This window comes from Pseudonaja textilis, chromosome Z (assembly GCF_049901715.1).
Source record: "Pseudonaja textilis isolate UNSWEBS1 chromosome Z, rPseTex1.2, whole genome shotgun sequence".
NCBI lineage: Eukaryota > Metazoa > Chordata > Lepidosauria > Squamata > Elapidae > Pseudonaja > Pseudonaja textilis.
Window position 1 is genome coordinate 42,996,597 of NC_142008.1, and position 18,033 is coordinate 43,014,629.

The 18,033-nt window shown below is 39.1% G+C and overlaps 1 protein-coding gene across 3 annotated transcripts in view; it reads left to right on the top strand.

Moving 5' to 3' along the window:
* The window catches only part of KCNH8 (potassium voltage-gated channel subfamily H member 8), a 255,309-nt gene that overhangs the window by 127,110 nt on the left and 110,166 nt on the right, over positions 1–18,033 (top strand). For all 3 annotated transcript variants that reach the window (XM_026708251.2, XM_087918078.1, XM_087918079.1), the window contains one exon: positions 3,951–4,191. In XM_026708251.2, the coding sequence (XP_026564036.1) occupies positions 3,951–4,191 (241 nt within the window). The remainder of the gene's footprint in view (positions 1–3,950; positions 4,192–18,033) is intronic.

Here is an 18,033-nt window from a genome sequence, read left to right on the forward strand (position 1 = left end):
GCAAATTTCATTTATAGCACAACTGAAAGCATAAAAAGTACCAAGTAGGTATATTGTATCATCTGGAAACTAAAAACAGGGGTTGTATGATGGGTTCCCATCACTGTGACCTTTTGTAGGTATATAGGTCATGCAAGGTAATATCCTTAAAACAATCATGTATTGTTATTTTATTATTTTTAAAGGGGCAGCAAAACTTTTATTAACAAGTTATTGGCCAATTTTCTAAATTTTACCAGTTTATTACTTAAGACCTTTCTATTAGAATATATTGGGATTAACTTGATAGAGAACATCCACAAAAATATAAGTTTAGGCAAAAGGAATAACTAAACTAAAAAGAACTAAAATATTTAGTTCACAGAATCATAGTATTTGAAAAGTAGTCGGAAATTTAGGAAATCTTCTAGTTCAGTCCCTTATTCTGTGCAGATATATGCTACTATGATATTCTCAAACAGGTTGTCAGCTAGTTTCTGATTAAATGCTTAAAATCTACATCTCCCAAGACACTGAAAATTCCCATTAATGTATATTTTTATGATATTCGGCTGAAATCTGCTTCCTGATCATTTAAGTCCACAATTTTTTGTTTGACTTCCAGAACCACAAATGAAGAAGTCTAGCCCATCTTTTGCATGACATTCCTTCAGGTCCTTGAAGATAGCTATCATGGGTCTGCAATATGTTTTTTTCTTCAGGATAAATATACCTAACAATTCCATTATAAGTTCCTCATACATTTTTTCTTTCCTTTTTTTTTCATCCCTATTATCAGCTTGGTTGCAATCCTCTGGAAAGTCTCTAACGCTCTGTTAGTGTCTTTTCTAAAATGTGATGCCCAAAAGTGAATGCAATATTCCAATCAATGTAAAATAGAAGGGGACAATGACTTTGATGAGCAAATCTCATAATGCCCTATTTGCTAAAAATTTCTGCCCCAATGAGTTGGGGGAGATGGAAATTGTATATCTTGGCCTCTTGCATTATCCTTCTTAAATTCATATATCTTTGATCACATCATTCTAGAAAGTTTGTCAGACATAACATTTCTATTTGTATTTATTAATGAGAAAATTGATCTTTTCTAGAAATGTGGCTGCTGTAAGCTTTATAAATTTTTGCAAGTGGAGGTGCAAGTTACTAAATTCTGGTTTGACAAAGATTTATGAATATTTTGAATGAAGCAATAGCATTAAAATATTTTTTTCAGTAAGTTACACTTATACAATGCTCTTACAAAGATAAAATAAGAGGTATTTATAGCTCTTGTTCTTATTACTTGCAGTCTTGCCTTAACTGATATGTCAAATCACTTGTAAATAAAACCTAGACACAATTACCCAGCAGAACTAAAATAGACATGTAGATAAATAGAATACAGAAACCGATTTGCATCTATTTAGTGTAATAGTCTAAGCTCTAAAATGTCCAGGACCCTCATCTTTAAGCTACTATAGCTGGCATTTAGAGCAAAAAATACACTCTTTATTTAAGCTTAGCTCAGCATGAGCTATTTAACTCTGACACCTTTTGAAAGGGAACTCCTATATTTTGGAAATTGGGTACTTGTTTAACTGTATCTTCTGGTAAATCAAGTATTTTGTTGTTGCATTTCCACTTTTTAATGGCTATTTTTAGTTACCTCCATGAATGATGCCTGAAAACTACTTCTATAGTCTATAGAATTCTCTGTGGAATACTCTTAATTAATTATTCTTAATTATGTTCAGTTAAATGATTTTACTTTCCAGAGAATAGATTCTCTATACATTATGGTAGCTGATAGTTCTTTGGTTATACAGATAGTCCTCAACTTTCTGCTGTTAAGTGAGAGACATTTGTTAAGTGAATTTTACCCCATTTTAAGACCTTTCTTGCCACCATTGCTAAGTGAATCAATTGAGTTCATAAATTAGTATCCCAGTTGTTGAGTGAATCTGGCTCTCCCATTGACTTTGCTTATCAGAAGGTCACAAAAGGGGATCACGTGACCCTGGAAACCAGCAACAGTCATAAATATGAACCAGTTGCCAAGCATCTGAATTTTGATCACATGACCATGGGAATGTTGCAAAGGTCATAACTGTGAAAAATGGTTATAAGTCACTTTTTTTCAGTGCAATATAACTTTGAATGGTTACTAAATGAACTGTTGTAAGTTGAGGAGTACCTGTAGCTGTAGACAAAAGTCTTCATGGATATTTTCAAGTCTACTGAAATAAAAACAAATATGAAGTTTATTTGAGTATTTTCTTCATATAATAGCAAGATGACTGGTTTTATTTGCCAATGTTAACATTTACCAATTTGTCTAGGTGAAACTGGCAGAGCTCAAGATATTAATTACTGTCTTAATTTTAAAATTTTAAAAATGGGACTAAATTACATCCTAGTTTAATCCACATGGAGTGATTATATATTACTTGTAAGGAAGACTTTGATTAATACTGCTGGATAAGAAACAGAAGATTCCACTGAGTAGAAGATGCGTAAGATGATATTTGTTGGGATTGAATTCATCCTAACTGGAATTATTTCTCTCTGTCCTCAAGAATTGTATATAATATATTAGGAGTGAGTTTTAAATAATGTTTTACTGATTTCTGAATTGTAATTTAATTATGCAAATATGAATAGTATATTAAGCAATAAAAATCAGGCATTAATTACAATAATCATATGAGAAATAAAATATAAATTTTGCGTTGAAATTTAATGAGATTTAAAGTGTTATCCTAGTGAGATTATGTTTAAACCTAATAATACTTCAACCGAGTAAATGTTACTTTTAAAAACAAAGACAGATTTAGTTATTCTAAGAGAATATTGAATGAAATCAATGAAATCTGGTTTCAAGAGCTCCATTGTATACATCTGGGTATAACATGAAATGACTATTTGGTTTAAAAGGACTGTTTGTAATAAATTTTCACAGATGGATGTATCCAGACTTGAAATACCAATATATCATTCAAATTAGGGCTTTCACTGTAACAATTGTTTGTTTGGTTTTTGAGTTTTTCTGGCATTGTATGATAATTACTCCTTTTCATATTTTCTTTCATTCTCTTGAGAATACAAATTTTGGTACAATATATTAATACAACATGTAGATTATAATTCTAGGAAGCCATCAGACAAAAGTGTCCTTTCCTTCTCTGCAAGTAGAATTAGCAGAATTACCAGATTGATGGTTGGGGAAGTTTGGGAAAGCGAAGATGGGGTGCAGAGTTAGCACATTTCTAGAAAGATGGTGACTCTTGCCCAGGGGAAATTATGAGCAAAATGAAAGAAGAAATTGAAATTGCAAGAATGGAAGGAGGAATTTGCAGTAATAAGATGGAAGGCAAAAAGCAGAGGTTAAATCTATTATCTTATTGAAGCTATGTTGAGAGAGGGCTCTAAAAGTAACACATACAACAGCCTGCTAGTGTTTTGTCAGTTATAACATTTTAACAAGCTTCTAAGAGATGCAAATTTCAAACATGGAAACATTCGCCCCTTTGTTGAATGAGAAGAGCTGCCTTCCAAATGAAATACAGGTTTCGGAAACCATGCATATATAAACAACTCATCTTTCCTGCTAAAAATTATTGTTGCCACCCCACCCCATTTTCACTATGTAGTTATTTCATAAAATCACAGGTTCTATCATGATATACAAGTGTATTTTAACCATGAAAAGTATTTCTTGTTCAATTCTAAACCAAATTAAATCCTTAATTTTATTAAGAGGAAAGCTGCACAAATTCATCTCAGAATTTATGTTAATTGTGAAAGAAACCATAAAAGGAGGATTGAATGAATACCAGGACAAACATATGCAAAACGTAGACAATGGATACAAAAGCTTTCAAAACAACTTAAGGTTGCTAAAAATGTTCTTATAGTCAGCCAAAGCATCTCAAATTGGTCTGAATTATCTTTTTCTCTCTTTCTTTTTTCAGAATGTTTTTATAGATAAACCAGCATTTCCGGAATATAAAGTTTCAGATGCAAAAAAGTCCAAATTCATACTTTTGCATTTTAGCACTTTTAAAGCTGGCTGGGACTGGCTTATCTTACTAGCAACGTTTTATGTTGCTGTAACTGTACCTTACAATGTTTGTTTTATTGGCAATGATGATCTATCTACAACTCGAAGCACAACAGTCAGTGACATTGCAGTGGAAATACTGTTTATCACAGGTAAGATATTTCAATTCTTTCTGACGTTACTTTTACTAGTTCTGCAAATAACTGTAGATTATCTTTAAAAATTATGTAAGGATAAGCGTTGCAATGTGATCAAAAGTTATATATCTGTTTTCTGTCTGCATTTAAGCATAGGTTTTCTTCAAAGAATTTTGATTGTGGGTACAGACTATTTTCTAGTATGTCTACCCATTACCCATACTATTAGGCAAAGTAAAACAATTCAGATGTGTATCTAATGTGCATTCTATATTGAAAAATAATTTTGTCTCTGCTCCTAAAGAACCTTAATTGTTAGAAGAAAAATCTATCATATAGTGGGATTTTTGAGGTTTTGTTTTCATTCTTACCACCGGAGATGCCACTTTGGCTTCAATAAGAATCATTTTAATAACTTGTATTTCCTGCTCTTTAGAAAACAAAGATAGCCACCCACTACCTCCTCCCACTCCCCCCTTCTTCTTCTTCTTCTTCTTCTTCTTCTTCTTCTTCTTCTTCTTCTTCTTCTTCTTCTTCTTCTTCTTCTTCTTCTTCTTCTTCTTCTTCTTCTTCTTCTTCTTCTTCTTCTTCTTCTTCCTCTTCCTCTTCTTCTTCTTCTTCTTCTTCCTCCTCTTCCTCTTCCTCTTCCTCTTCCTCTTTTGTTCCGGACTAGCAGGCTCATAGCCTGCAAATCTGATTGGCCCGCTGAAAGCCGATCGTGATTGGTTGCCATAGACAGTAAACGGGCTGCCGCGATTGGCCCTGCCAAGAGCGGCAAACTCAAATCGCCTTCATTGGCTGCCTAGCCGCAGCCAGCCCTATATAAGGGGCTGCTGCGGCTGGGGTTAGTTGCTCAGATCTGAAGTCACAAATAAAGAGCTGTTGTTGCTATCTGAGTCTTGCCTCCGTTCTTGAACCGTCCTCCCAGATTTAACACTGGCGACGAGGATGGGATGCGGAAGCAACAGAAGCTATTGAATTGAGCTAGCCGAAAGAACACGTGGCTGACAGAGCGCAACAACGGTGACATGGCCAGCAGCGCTATACCACCCGCACCATTCGATCCAGCTAGCGAAGATTGGGACTCATACATGGACAGATTTCAAATGTTCCTGGAGTCCAACAACCTCAAAGATGCCATGCCCAGCAAGAAACGAGCCGTTTTTCTAACCCATTGTGGACCAGCCATTTTTAAGATGGCTAAAGCCTTAGCCAAGCCAGCTGAAGTTAAAACAATGGATTGGGACACCCTTGCTCCCATCCTGCGCAACCATTACACCCCCGCCGTGCCAACTCTCATTCGCAGGCATGAGTTCTACCAGAGGGACCAACGTGAAGGTGAGAGTGTTGGGGATTTTGTGGTAGACCTGAGGAACCTGGGTGGTTTGTGTGGCTTCGCCAACCTCGAAGAAGCCATGAGAGATTGCATTGTCCTTGGCCTCAGAGACCCAACCGTCCAGAGCAAGATTATGGCCAAGGGAGACATCTCGCTTGCAGATGCCATAGCAGATGCCACAGCAGCTGAAGCCACTCGTAAATCGGCAGCACGAATGCGTCGAACCAGCGGGACCAACCGCCAACCCACCAACGATGCTGGGAAACCTTCAGACAAGTACACATCAACCACCCATCACGAAGATGTCGAGTCATCCTCAGACAGCGAGGAAGAAGAAGTCCACAGGCTCCGGTCAGAACGTGAGCAACAGGACCAGCGGGGTCGCAAATCCAACTACCAATGCGCCGGATGCAGGGGAAACCATCCCCGATCCGAATGCAGATTCTTAGACGCCATATGCCGGTTTTGCGAGAAACGGGGACATATCGCGAAGGTATGCAGAAACAAGAGAAATTCCAGCCCCAGATGGAGAGGGAGCAGCCCAATGAGAAATGATGGCAACGCCACCACGCAGAGGGACCGCCCTAGCAACCAGTGGAACCGGTACAGCAGACCCCGAAGGTTTAACGACACCCCCAGATGAGAGGAGGCTCATCAAACCATCACCATCGGCCATGCTTCATCACTTGATGCTAAAATGATCCGAGTAGAGGTTACGATTGAAAACAAACTTTGCAACATGGAAGTCGACTCTGGGTCATCACTATCCATGGTATCCTGGAGAACACTCAGACAGCTAATCCCCAACATCCGACGCCAAGACCTCAGCAGTCAGAGACTCATACTGAAAAACTATCAAGTCAACCGGATTCCAGTCGCAGGTACCCGCCATGTGCAGGTCTCGTTCAAGGGACATAAGGCAATTCTACCACTCACCGTCATAGACCGAGACCGGCCAAGTCTATTGGGTCTTCAGTGGTTCGCGCCATTAGGAATCGGAATGGCTGGCATCCATCATACTGAAGACAATGACTGGGAGGCGGCTCTCGTCCACGATTTCCAAGAAGTGTTCAACGAAAGCCTAGGCAAGTACAAGGGGTCCCCTATTTCATTTAATCTTCGCCCCGACATAGCACCCATTCGCCTAAAGCCACGCCGAGTTCCCTTTGCTCTTAAATCCAAAATTGACGAGCAACTGGACAAAATAATTGCGCAAGGCGTGTTAGAACCTATTGACCACGCCCGATGGGAGACACCAATTGTCACCCCATAAAGCCTGACGGGTCCATAAGAATCTCGCGTGACTACAAGGCCACCTCAATCATGCGCCACAGCAGAGCGCCTACCCAGTACCAGTTGTTCATCATCTCCTGCATTCACTTGTGGGTGGCAAAATATTCGCAAAATTAGATCTGGCCCAAGCGTATCAACAGCTGCCAGTTGATCCCGAGACTGCAGAAGCCCAAACTATAGTCACACATCGTGGTGCATTCAAATGCAACAGGCTCCAGTTTGGTGTAAGCGTAGCCCCAGGCATCTTTCAAAGCCTGATGGAGAGACTATTACAAGGGATAAAAGGGGTCGTGCCCTATTTTGATGACGTATTAATAGCAGCACCCACAAAAAACCAATTAGAAAAACGCCTCAGAACAGTCCTACAGAGGTTCAAAAACGCTGGCCTCAAGGTTAAGAAGGAAAAGTGCCAGCTTTGCACAGAAAGGGTGGAGTTTCTTGGCTACCTCCTTGACAAGCAAGGAATCCACCCCACAGAAAAGAAATTGGCAGCTATCAAAAACGCCCCAAGACCCAAAAACAAAACCAACCTCCAAGCCTTCCTGGGACTTATTAACTTTTATAACATCTTCCTACCCCAGAAGGCAACTGTTGCTGAGCCCCTTCATAGACTACTCGATAAAAGGGCATCCTGGATTTGGGGACATTGGGAGGAACACACCTTCGAGCAAGTAAAAGACCTCCTTACCTCAAAGGCAGTACTAATTCAGTATAACGAGACACTACCTTTGACTGTCATGTGTGATGCCTCGCCATTTGGGGTAGGGGCCATCCTGAGCCACGTCCTACCAAGTGGCTCAGAAGCACCAATTGCATTTTTTTCACGAACTCTATCAAAAACAGAAAGAAACTATAGCCAATTAGATAAGGAAGCCCTTGCTATTGTCTCTGCAATAAAATGATTTCATGAATATGTTTATGGGAGACCATTCTCTATTATAACGGATCATAAGCCACTACTTGGGATCCTGGCGGGTGACAAACCTACTCCACACATTCTCTCCCCCAGAATGACGCGATGGTCAGAATTTCTCGCTGCCTACGACTATCAGTTAAAGTATCGCCCGGGGAAATCTATTCCCCACGCAGATGCCTTGAGCCGCTCACCGCTACCCGAGCCACAGGAAGACCCAGCTCCCACACTCCCGGTACTACAAATAGAGACAATGCCATCGCCTCCACTAACGGCTCAAGACATCGCCTTTGAAACCAAAAGAGAGTCTTGTTTGGCACGAGTTCTTGGCTGGGTGGAGAGGGGATGGCCAGATTACGACACTAAGGAAAAGTTTAAGCCGTTTAAAAACAAACGGAACTTTTTTCACAAAAGGGGTGCGTTTTGTGGGGAGACCGAGTTGTTGTACCAACTAAGTTACAAAAAAGGGTCTTGCAAATGCTACACGATGGACACCTGGGCATCGTGCGCATGAAAGCACTGGCAAGAAGTTACGCCTGGTGGCCAGGTATGGACAAACAAATCGAAACCTGGGTCGCCTCTTGTAACAAATGCCAGGAAAACCACTCAGCTCCCCCTAAAGCCCCACCAGCAGAATGGGAAACACCCAGGGGTCCTTGGTCTCGCGTTCATATTGACTTTGCGGGACCTACGAGAGGCCACACCTTCTTAATAACTGTAGATGCCTACTCAAACTGGCTTGAGGTCAATAAAATGAAAGCAACCACTACTGAGGCGGTCATTAAAAAACTGAACAGACTCTTTGCCACACACGGGTTACCAGATGTCCTGGTCTCTGACAATGGGCCCCAATTTACTGCCTTAGCCTTTGAACAGTATTTAGCGGAACGGGGCATCCGACACGCACTCACATCGCCGGCTCATCCTGCGGCGAATGGCCGGGCTGAACGAATGGTTCAGTTTACAAAGAAAACCCTGCAGAAAATGGATCAAGGCAACATCCACGACAAAGTCACTAGAATGCTGCTCCTACAACACATCACACCAAACAGCATGACCAACAAGAGCCCAGCTGAACTCCTGATGGCCAGGAAACTCAGATCGCCTCTAGATCGTTTGCACTCTGCCTACACCCCAGAAAAGCCCCTGGGTTCCAGCAGCAAGCACTGTGTTTTCAAGGTAGGAGACCTTGTTTTCTCAAAAAAATTTTCTGGGGATCCCCTTTGGATTCCTGCCCAGGTAACTCAAGTTACGGGCCCCCGCTCCTACCGTCTACTCACCATTGATGGCAGACCATGGAAACACCATATTGACCAACTGCTCTCCAGACTAACCACATCTTCCAACCCTGACCCTAACTTTGACACTAGGGGGGGAAGGGAAGCAGTGAACTCAGAATTAGAACCAACACCTGTTTATTCTGAGCTAACACCGAGATCACCGCACCATGGTTGGCAACACTCACCAGCTGCAGCTGAGACTGGACAGTCGAACGCTTCCCCAAGAAGAAGCAGCCAGGCAGGTTCAGCGAGCCCCGGGAGCCATGGCAGTAACAGCGAGGCTGAGGACTCCATCACCAATGAAGAGGAGGAGCCCTAACCATGATACCAGTTCACCGTTCCTGTTTGATCCAGCAAGCAGTCCATCTGAACCCGGGTTTGAACAGGGTCAAGCAGAACTGCGTAAGTCAGGCAGACAGGTGCGAAGACCTGCCTACCTGCGAGACTATATTACTCCACCCCTTAAATGGAACCGAGAGGGGAGGGGTGTTCCGGACTAGCAGGTTCGTAGCCTGCAAATCTGATTGGCCCGCTGAAAGCCGATCGTGATTGGTCGCCATAGACTGATGCGATTGGCCAGTAAACGGGCTGCCGCGATTGGCCCTGCCAGGAGCGGCAAACTCAAATCGCCTTCATTGACTGCCTAGCCGCAGCCAGCCCTATATAAGGGGCTGCTGTGGCTGGGGTTAGTTGCTCAGATCTGAAGTCACAAATAAAGAGCTGTTGTTGCTATCTGAGTCTTGCCTCCGTTCTTGAACCGTCCTCCCAGATTTAACATCTTTCTTCTTCCTGGTGTATTCACAAAAGTGCAGTCCACTTTTCGGATCATTGAACACCACTGCATCTCCAGGGTGCAGGCCCACATCTTGCATATCTTCATTAATGGTGTCTTGCCATCTCTGTTTTGGGTGCCTGCGAGGTTGCCGGCCATTGACTTCCAACTGTTAGGCAATTTTGACAACAGTGGAAGGTGCTGCTCTCAGTACTTGTCCATACAAGACTGCTTACTACCAATTCAGAGAACTTTATTTTTCATTTTCACACATACTCCTCCATTACATCACATTTATTTATATACTGACCCATATTTGCTATTAAAACATGATTGTGAGATTATTTTTAGAACTCTTGTATGTATCTTTTGTGTGACCCAAGTTAAATAATGTCATGCTTTCCCTCTAGCCTAGGGCAAAGTTATCAGAAGGGACTCTTGGGATAAGCAAAAATAAACTAACCAGGCAGGCCAAAAGAGAACCTTCAGAAGTACAATTTAAATTGTTAAATTTCCTTACTGGAGCAGAGAAAGAGAAACAGAGTCCATATAGTGGGTGGTGCTTGGTGACCACAAACATTTTATTTTTGCAATACTCATGAGGTAGCTGTACATGCCAGTTCTAGAAAGGAAAATTGCTGAGTTTTGCTTTCTTCCATGATTACAATTATTCTTTGATTCTTTGCTTTCTGTTGCAAAATCTGGTATCAGATGTTAAATAGATCAAAAGATTTTTCTAAAAATCCACTTTTAAAAATATATTGTTCCCCTTTTCACATACAGAATTGCTTGTTTACTAGTAAACTATCAAAAAGTGATTGTTCAAAATACTATACCATGTTTGGGATAGCTCTTCATATCAATTCACAAAAAGATCTGAGGGAGAAAAGTTTAATTGTGGTGAAATGAAACTTTCATGATATTGTCTGAAATTTTATATAAATCTTTAGCAATGACTGTGTACTCAGATAATGTTTCTGAAACACTTCAAATGTAATGCAATGGCATCCAGCAAGATACTAGATTATGACTATATTATTATTGGTAATAATAACAATCAGGCAGGATAATTTTTTTCTAGAAAAAATAGAACACCTCTGAACAAAAATACATATCAAAATAGAAGTAGTGGCTACATTTGTATGTAATCTATGATAAACATATTCATTCAATTTCTGTTACCAGCCATCTCAGTCAATGGCTGCATGGCCACTAATCTAAAATATATATTACAATTAAAAGGAACAGGATTGGTCTCATTCCACCTTCAAGGTGTTTTAAACAATATTTCAAATAGTAAAAACAATAAAAACTTCCAAAATAAAAATACTGCAGATATTTGGCCAGTTGGCAAAACAGCCAGTAAACAAGTCAATAACACACTTATCTCAGGAACATTGCCAGGTTTAAGGCCTACAAAAGACTAATAGAATTGGAGCCATCTGACTCTGAAGGAAAAATGTTCCATAGAACATTTTGAAGGAAAAATGTTCCATAGAACATAGGGGACACTGTGGAAAAAATATCCATCTTCTAATTCCTGCTAACTTGTATTATTTGACTGGTGGGATTTGCAGCATTCCCATTCCACTAAATTTGGTTGGATGAGTAGGGACTCTTTAAAAAAGGTGATCCCTCTTGAAATTTGGTCCCATATCATGTAGGGCTTTAAAGGTAATAACCTTGAATTGCACTCAGAAGCACACCGGTAGATAATATACACACATGTGACACCACTTCTGCATTAGCTAATGCAGAAGTGGTGTCACATGTGTGTATATTTGGCACCATTTACTATCTGCACCAGAATGGGGCAACCCGCCATGGCCAACTTGCTGTGACCAACTTGCCACAAGACAACTCGTTGCAGGACAATTCAACAAATACAAATGTTAAATTAATTTCAATGGAACCATGTTCAATAATAATAAAATAAAGGAAGTCAATCCAGAAATATAAGTGTTACATAATTTTGACAAAAATGTGGTCACCAATAATAAAAATAATTGAATGAAACAATTAATTGTTCCACAGCAAGTAATCCCATGGCAAGTTCACTGTAGTGAGTTGTCCTAGAACAAGTGTTGGCAGCCTTAAACAGTCAAAGAGCCACAAAGTTCCTAACTGGAAGCCCTGTTCAATTCTGGAGCCAACTAGAAGTCCGGTTCCCCCACCATAGAGTCTCCTCCTAGTGCGATATCCTTTTTTCTTTACCTGTCCTAACTGAAAGCCCTATCAATTATGGAGCCAACCAGCGACAGGGAGCCACAGTAGAGGGATGAAAGAGCCACATGCGGCTCTAGAACCACAAGTTACTGGCCCCTGTCTTAGACCTACTTGTGCAGCTGCCTTCTGCAAAAGTTGAATTTTCTGAGAGCAGCCCACATAGAGTATGTTACCGTAGTCCAAACCATTTTAAAATGGTTTCCATTGTAGTCAGAATTTATTTGTTCCTGAGAGTTTCAGTTTTATGTTGGGAGGAAACTTTAATTTCATAAGTTATCTTTTGTATAAAAGTTTCAAGATTACTTATGTTCTACGTATTAGTATTCCATTCAGATTCCTGTATTAGTCCTGAAAGAAGAATGAAGGACTGAAATGTATATATTAGTACAGGGAATTATTAGAGGACATAGGATTTTCAACAAAGGTATTCCAGCCATTATGAAATGGTTATGAACTTAAAAATTGTCTTGGAAAAGATATACTGCATATTCTGGTAGATACTATATTACTAAATACTGAGATTGAAACCATATAGAAATCTTGGATGGAAGAGACTAAAGAGTCAGATCTCATGTTGAATATACTTTAAATGAGACCAATCCTGTCCCTTTTCTCTATGTGTTTATATAACCTGAAATAACTATATTTATACCTTTATAGTAGTGACAGCAGTAAATCTCCCAAGAACTGGATAGAAAACCTTGGTTTAGATAGATAATTTGTCTCACATAAATTTCCAATTAACAGTAGCTGCATATTTCTAATGGCTTTAATGTTTGTTAAAGAAATTTAAATATGTTCAGAAACAGCAAGCATAAAAAACAAAAGGGCTAATATTAGTTTTCACACATTACATATAGTGGAATCTTATTTCAGAATAAGATTCATTGCATAAATAATATAAACCTGCAGCACAATCAATAGTTGTCTCATACTATAGTTTCCCATACTTACAAAAGTATGGAACATTGTATTTATGATTTGTGGTGGCATAGTGGTTAAAATGCAGTATTGCAGGCTAATTCTAATGACTGTTGGCTGGCTAGAGTTCAGCAGTTCGATTCTCACTTACTCAAGATTGACTCAGCCTTCCATTCTTCTAAGGTTGGTAAAATGAAAACCCAGATTGTTGGGGGCAATATGCTGACCCTGTAAATCACATAAAAAGGGCTGTAAAGCACTATGAGGCAGTATATAAGTCTAAGTGCTATTGCAGTTGCCATTGCTATTCTAAAAGAGATGTAATAGATGTTATGAAATTGACTATTTAACAACATTTAGGTGAATGTTACCTACAGTAATTTATACTTGGCCTACAGATGCTACAGAAAGTGTACAGAATATTGACAGTTTTGCAGCTTCAGTTTACTAACGGGACATTTTAAAGATTTTCAGTTTAACAAGTTCCTAGAATAGAATAGAGCAAAATATTTTTAGTGTGTTAACATTTTTTTAAAAAATTCAAGAAATATTTAGCAGAATAGCAGAGTTGGAAGGTATCTTAAAGGTTTTCTAGTGTAATACTCTGCTCAAGCTGGAAAGCCTATACCATTTCATACAAACACCATCAAATTGTTTGTGGTTTCTTTTAGTATTAAGAAGAATTAAAGCAGCTATTCTCACCTGCATTTAGATTGAGAGCAACCCAGAATCCTCCCATCTTCCTGCATATGGAGATCAATTAGGGTTTCATTTATCTCATATGTAGAGTTTGGCTATTTTCCCATCAATGACTCAAAAAATCTCCAGCCATCATTAATATAATATAATGCCTGTCAGAACTGCTGTGCTTTGGCTTAACAGTGGTTGGGTCACTCTAGAACACAAAATCAATCTTGTAGATGGGAATAAGATCTCATACATATAAATATGTTTGCAATAGTGGTGAAAATCTGCATCTCAAGTATAGGATGACGGTGAAGGTTCATTTCCAAACTTGTGGATTGGTTTTCAAATGTTTTGTTATCAGGCTAGGTAACTTCTTCAGTGAAGTTTACAAGATGTTGGTGTCAGTGTTCTTCTGTTTATAAGGGCTTCAGGTATGGGTGTGTCAAATGAGGGTCTTGTGATGGGTTTGGTGTGAGTCATCAGTTGTGATGGATATAACAAAAGCAGAAGAGAAACGGCTGCTCAACATAACAGCTATCCAAAAAACTTCATATGCCAACACACAGCACCCAAAGCACACCACACCACACAGCCAACTACCATGCAAAAACTAATCCTACCATGCACAAAAGGCATGACAGCCAGAATCCTCTAATCCCTAGGAATAGCAACAGCCCACAAACCCACAGCCCCATTCCACCTGAAACTATCCAAAACCAAAGATAAAATACAGAGGGATGAAAAAACAATGTAATCTACAAAATCAACTGCAATCATTGCAAGTAATTTTAGGTCAGACAAATATCACATCAGTTAAAAGCCAGGGTCCATGAACACTGACTGGCAATCAAATGCCAAGATCCCAAATCCTTTATCTCCACCCACACTGACACCAAACAGCACCAGTTTGATTGGAGCAACACAAAAATAATCAGCCATGCAATTACCTACCACACTTGTGAGTTCATTGAAGACAGGTACTCCACAAGCAATTCCATCAATAGACACACTGATCTATAACCAGCCTATGATACCCTCAGAATCCAAATCAACCACACAGCCAACCAGAGACAGCACCAACCCACACAACTCCCCACCAGTAGTACATCTCCCAATGACCCTGACCTGATGTAATCTCCTTATCACAAGACCCATCAACAAGATTCACTGATGACTCACACCCAACCATCACAAAACCCATCACAAGAACCTCACTCGACATACCCATACCTGAAGCCCTTATAAACAGAAGAATACACACTGACATCTCCTAAGCTCCGCTGATGATTTTACCTAGCCTGATAATGAAATGTTCAGCTAGGAGATTGAACCTTCACCCTCATATAAATATGTTCTGACATGAAGACTGAGTGAGTTTGTCGCTGGTCAGAGCTATTAGTAAGTTTAACTTGAAGAAATTAAAGAGGCTCCTTTCTTGGAGATGGAAAAACTTCAGGACTGGGATAGCTTTCTCATCAGGATTGATATAGAGGACTTTCACAAGTCAGTTGTTTGGTTAATGAGTTAACAGTATAGGCTTGCATGAAATTATAATAAAGAAAAGGTTTATTATCAATTTGGACAAGTCTTGCAGAACTTTACAGAGGATGGAGCCATTTGCAAACATTCCATTCTAGGATGGTAACAAACCACAGCCACAATAAGTGAATTGAGCTAATAATACTTCCCAAATCCAAAACTGTTAATCATAACTTTCTTGAGAACACTTGGTTGAAGAAGACTATGACAGAAGGCAGTGGTGTGTAATTCTAGGGCCTGGACATATCTGTCTTTCAAACTCATCTTTAAACGGCCTGAAGACATAGAATTTTGAGTTTTAAATTTCACCTAAATCAGTCCACTAAAGGAATATAATAAAGTTTATTCTGTACTGGGCTTGTAAGAAATATATTAGGGAAGAAGCATCATTCTCTTGTAGAAAGTATAGCATATTGTTTAAAGCAAACATAATATAATTAGCCTCTTTTGTTTTAACTAAGTAAACAAACAAAAGAAAAAAGAGGATGTGACTGCTAATCTAATGAGCTCCAATGTGCTTGTGCTGAGATGCTAACATTGGCCCTGTCTGACCCTGCCAACGACAACAGGGGGAAAACTATTTTTGCAAGGGTAGCTGCTCAGTGCCAGGATTTGTTCTTCTAATTTTTAACAGCAGCAGCAGCAGCAACAGCAACAACAAAGACTCTTGGAAAGATAATTGTTGAATTTAGGGGTTGGGGTGGGGGATGGGAGGACTAACTGCAAGAACAGGCAGCCAGCCAGCCTGTACAGCATAGCTGGGATCTCATCAACTAGGTACCAGACATCAGTCATTGTTTGATGTGGTGTTGATGCAACAACTATGAATAAGTCCATGGCTGAAACACACAGCAAGGTACTTTTACAGCAATACAAAAATTATTAGTGATGAAGCATTTTAAAAAGGCTTTGGTATTTATTCTGCATCAGTGGAATTTTAGAAGATCCAGTTGTACTTAAATGGTTCAGGTTCACCTGCAAGGTTACTAAATAGCAGGAACTGTTTACAATACTGTGAATTATGCTGGTATGCATCACTGAGAATCCCATGCATATATTTTCTGGCAGAAACTGTGAATAAAATGGAACCGTGTACTCAATTTGTGTTTGTGCAAATACAATGCTAGGTAGACACAATGACACCAAATACAAAGGGGACTGTATCAATATAGCTCAAGGAAGGTGTTTCTCATACATATTTCTAAATCCATAATAGTGTATGAAAATCATGAAAAGTTTACAGATTATGTTATGGAAATATTAAGTGGCTAATGTTCAATTTGCTGGTCCTGACAAACATGCTTTAAAATGGGAGTTTAAAACTTTTTTTTTTTTGCTTAATAGGATGTTTAAATAATTATTGGTTGTACCCAGTCAAATGAGATAATTAATATAACTTAATATAAATAAAATACAAACCTGATTAATAAAGCAAGTTTTAATAGTGTCCTGATTTTATTTCAAAGTGAACTGCAAAATTGTAGATCAACTGAAAAGAAACTGAAGAAAATATCTTTGGAAAATATAGCAAAATCTCATCGTGCTTCAGTGCTTAAAAGAATGCCCTTTCCCTCCATCCAAACATTATGAATGGCAATGAGACCAATTAAATGTATGTGTCAGTTTTGAGATATTCAGAAGCTCAAGTCTAATTAATCATTTGTAAATGTGAATTTGTAGAATAATGGCTATTCATTTATGGTAAAAAAAAAATGTAGAGGGGAACAAGCTTTTGTTGAAAAAAGTTTTTAAATCTTCTCTTATTACTAATGAAATGCAAGTGGGTATCGATGATGGGTATCGTAGAAAACAACAATAAGCCCAAGAGAAATATTCCAAATCTTTGACTGCTTTGCATCAGAAGCTCTACAGTAGCAATACTTGGCTGATATAATAGATGGTCACAAAAAGGAACTTCTAGCTTATGTATATTTATAAGCAAATCAGGCGGTAGGACTGAGAAAAAGCAATTATAAAACCTGACATGCTTGTCAAAAACCATATTAGCATCAGATGCTGTGTGTGCACATTCAAGGATGATATTTGCACACCTCTGGGCACAGAAGCTGAATCTGCCCATCTCTCTTCTGCTTAGCTGCCTATGCAATCACTTTAGCCACATCCAGTGAAGGTGTAGCAATTTTCTGCAAACTGGTTTGCATTCTGTCAAATTTCTTTCCTTCCTTCCTTCCTTCCTTCCTTCCTTCCTCCCTCCCTCCCTCCCTCCCTCCCTCTCTCCCCACCTCCCTCCCTCTCTCCAATATTAATGCTAATTTAGAGTGCTGCTGTCTCACCCACAATTCCAAACTGACTAAAAATAAAGTAAATCAATTTAAAAAGTTAATGTGAAAATAATTACCATTATTTTATCAAAGCATGTCTGTGGACAGTCAAATTGAAACCTTAGTGAAGTTGGAAATGTCAGTGCCCCTAATTATGCTTAATTACAAATGTGATTACTAGGGCCTGTCAATTCATTACTTAAATTGTGATTTGCAAGGAAATAAGTATTTGTTTATTTTGGAGAGTTCCATTCAATCTATGAATCTCAACAACAATAATAAAATGTAATCATAAAATAATCATTTGAAAACTTCCTTAATACATAGCATAGCACTTTGTCAAGCAAAATGTAACTAAAAAGCCAGCCTTAGTTACCTTACTATTGATTAGCATAAAGGGAGCCATCAGTATATTTTGTAACATTTTCTTTCAGAGAGCCAGGGAGGACATCAAAAATTTCCACCTCTGAATTTCCAGCCTTACTGACATTCTTTGTGAGAGGAATCTGTACATTCATAGATGGATGGATTCCACTTTAAAAAGATGGTCCTGCAGATAACAAGGACTCAACGCCAAGGCCTTTAAATGTACCTGGAAATACATTGGT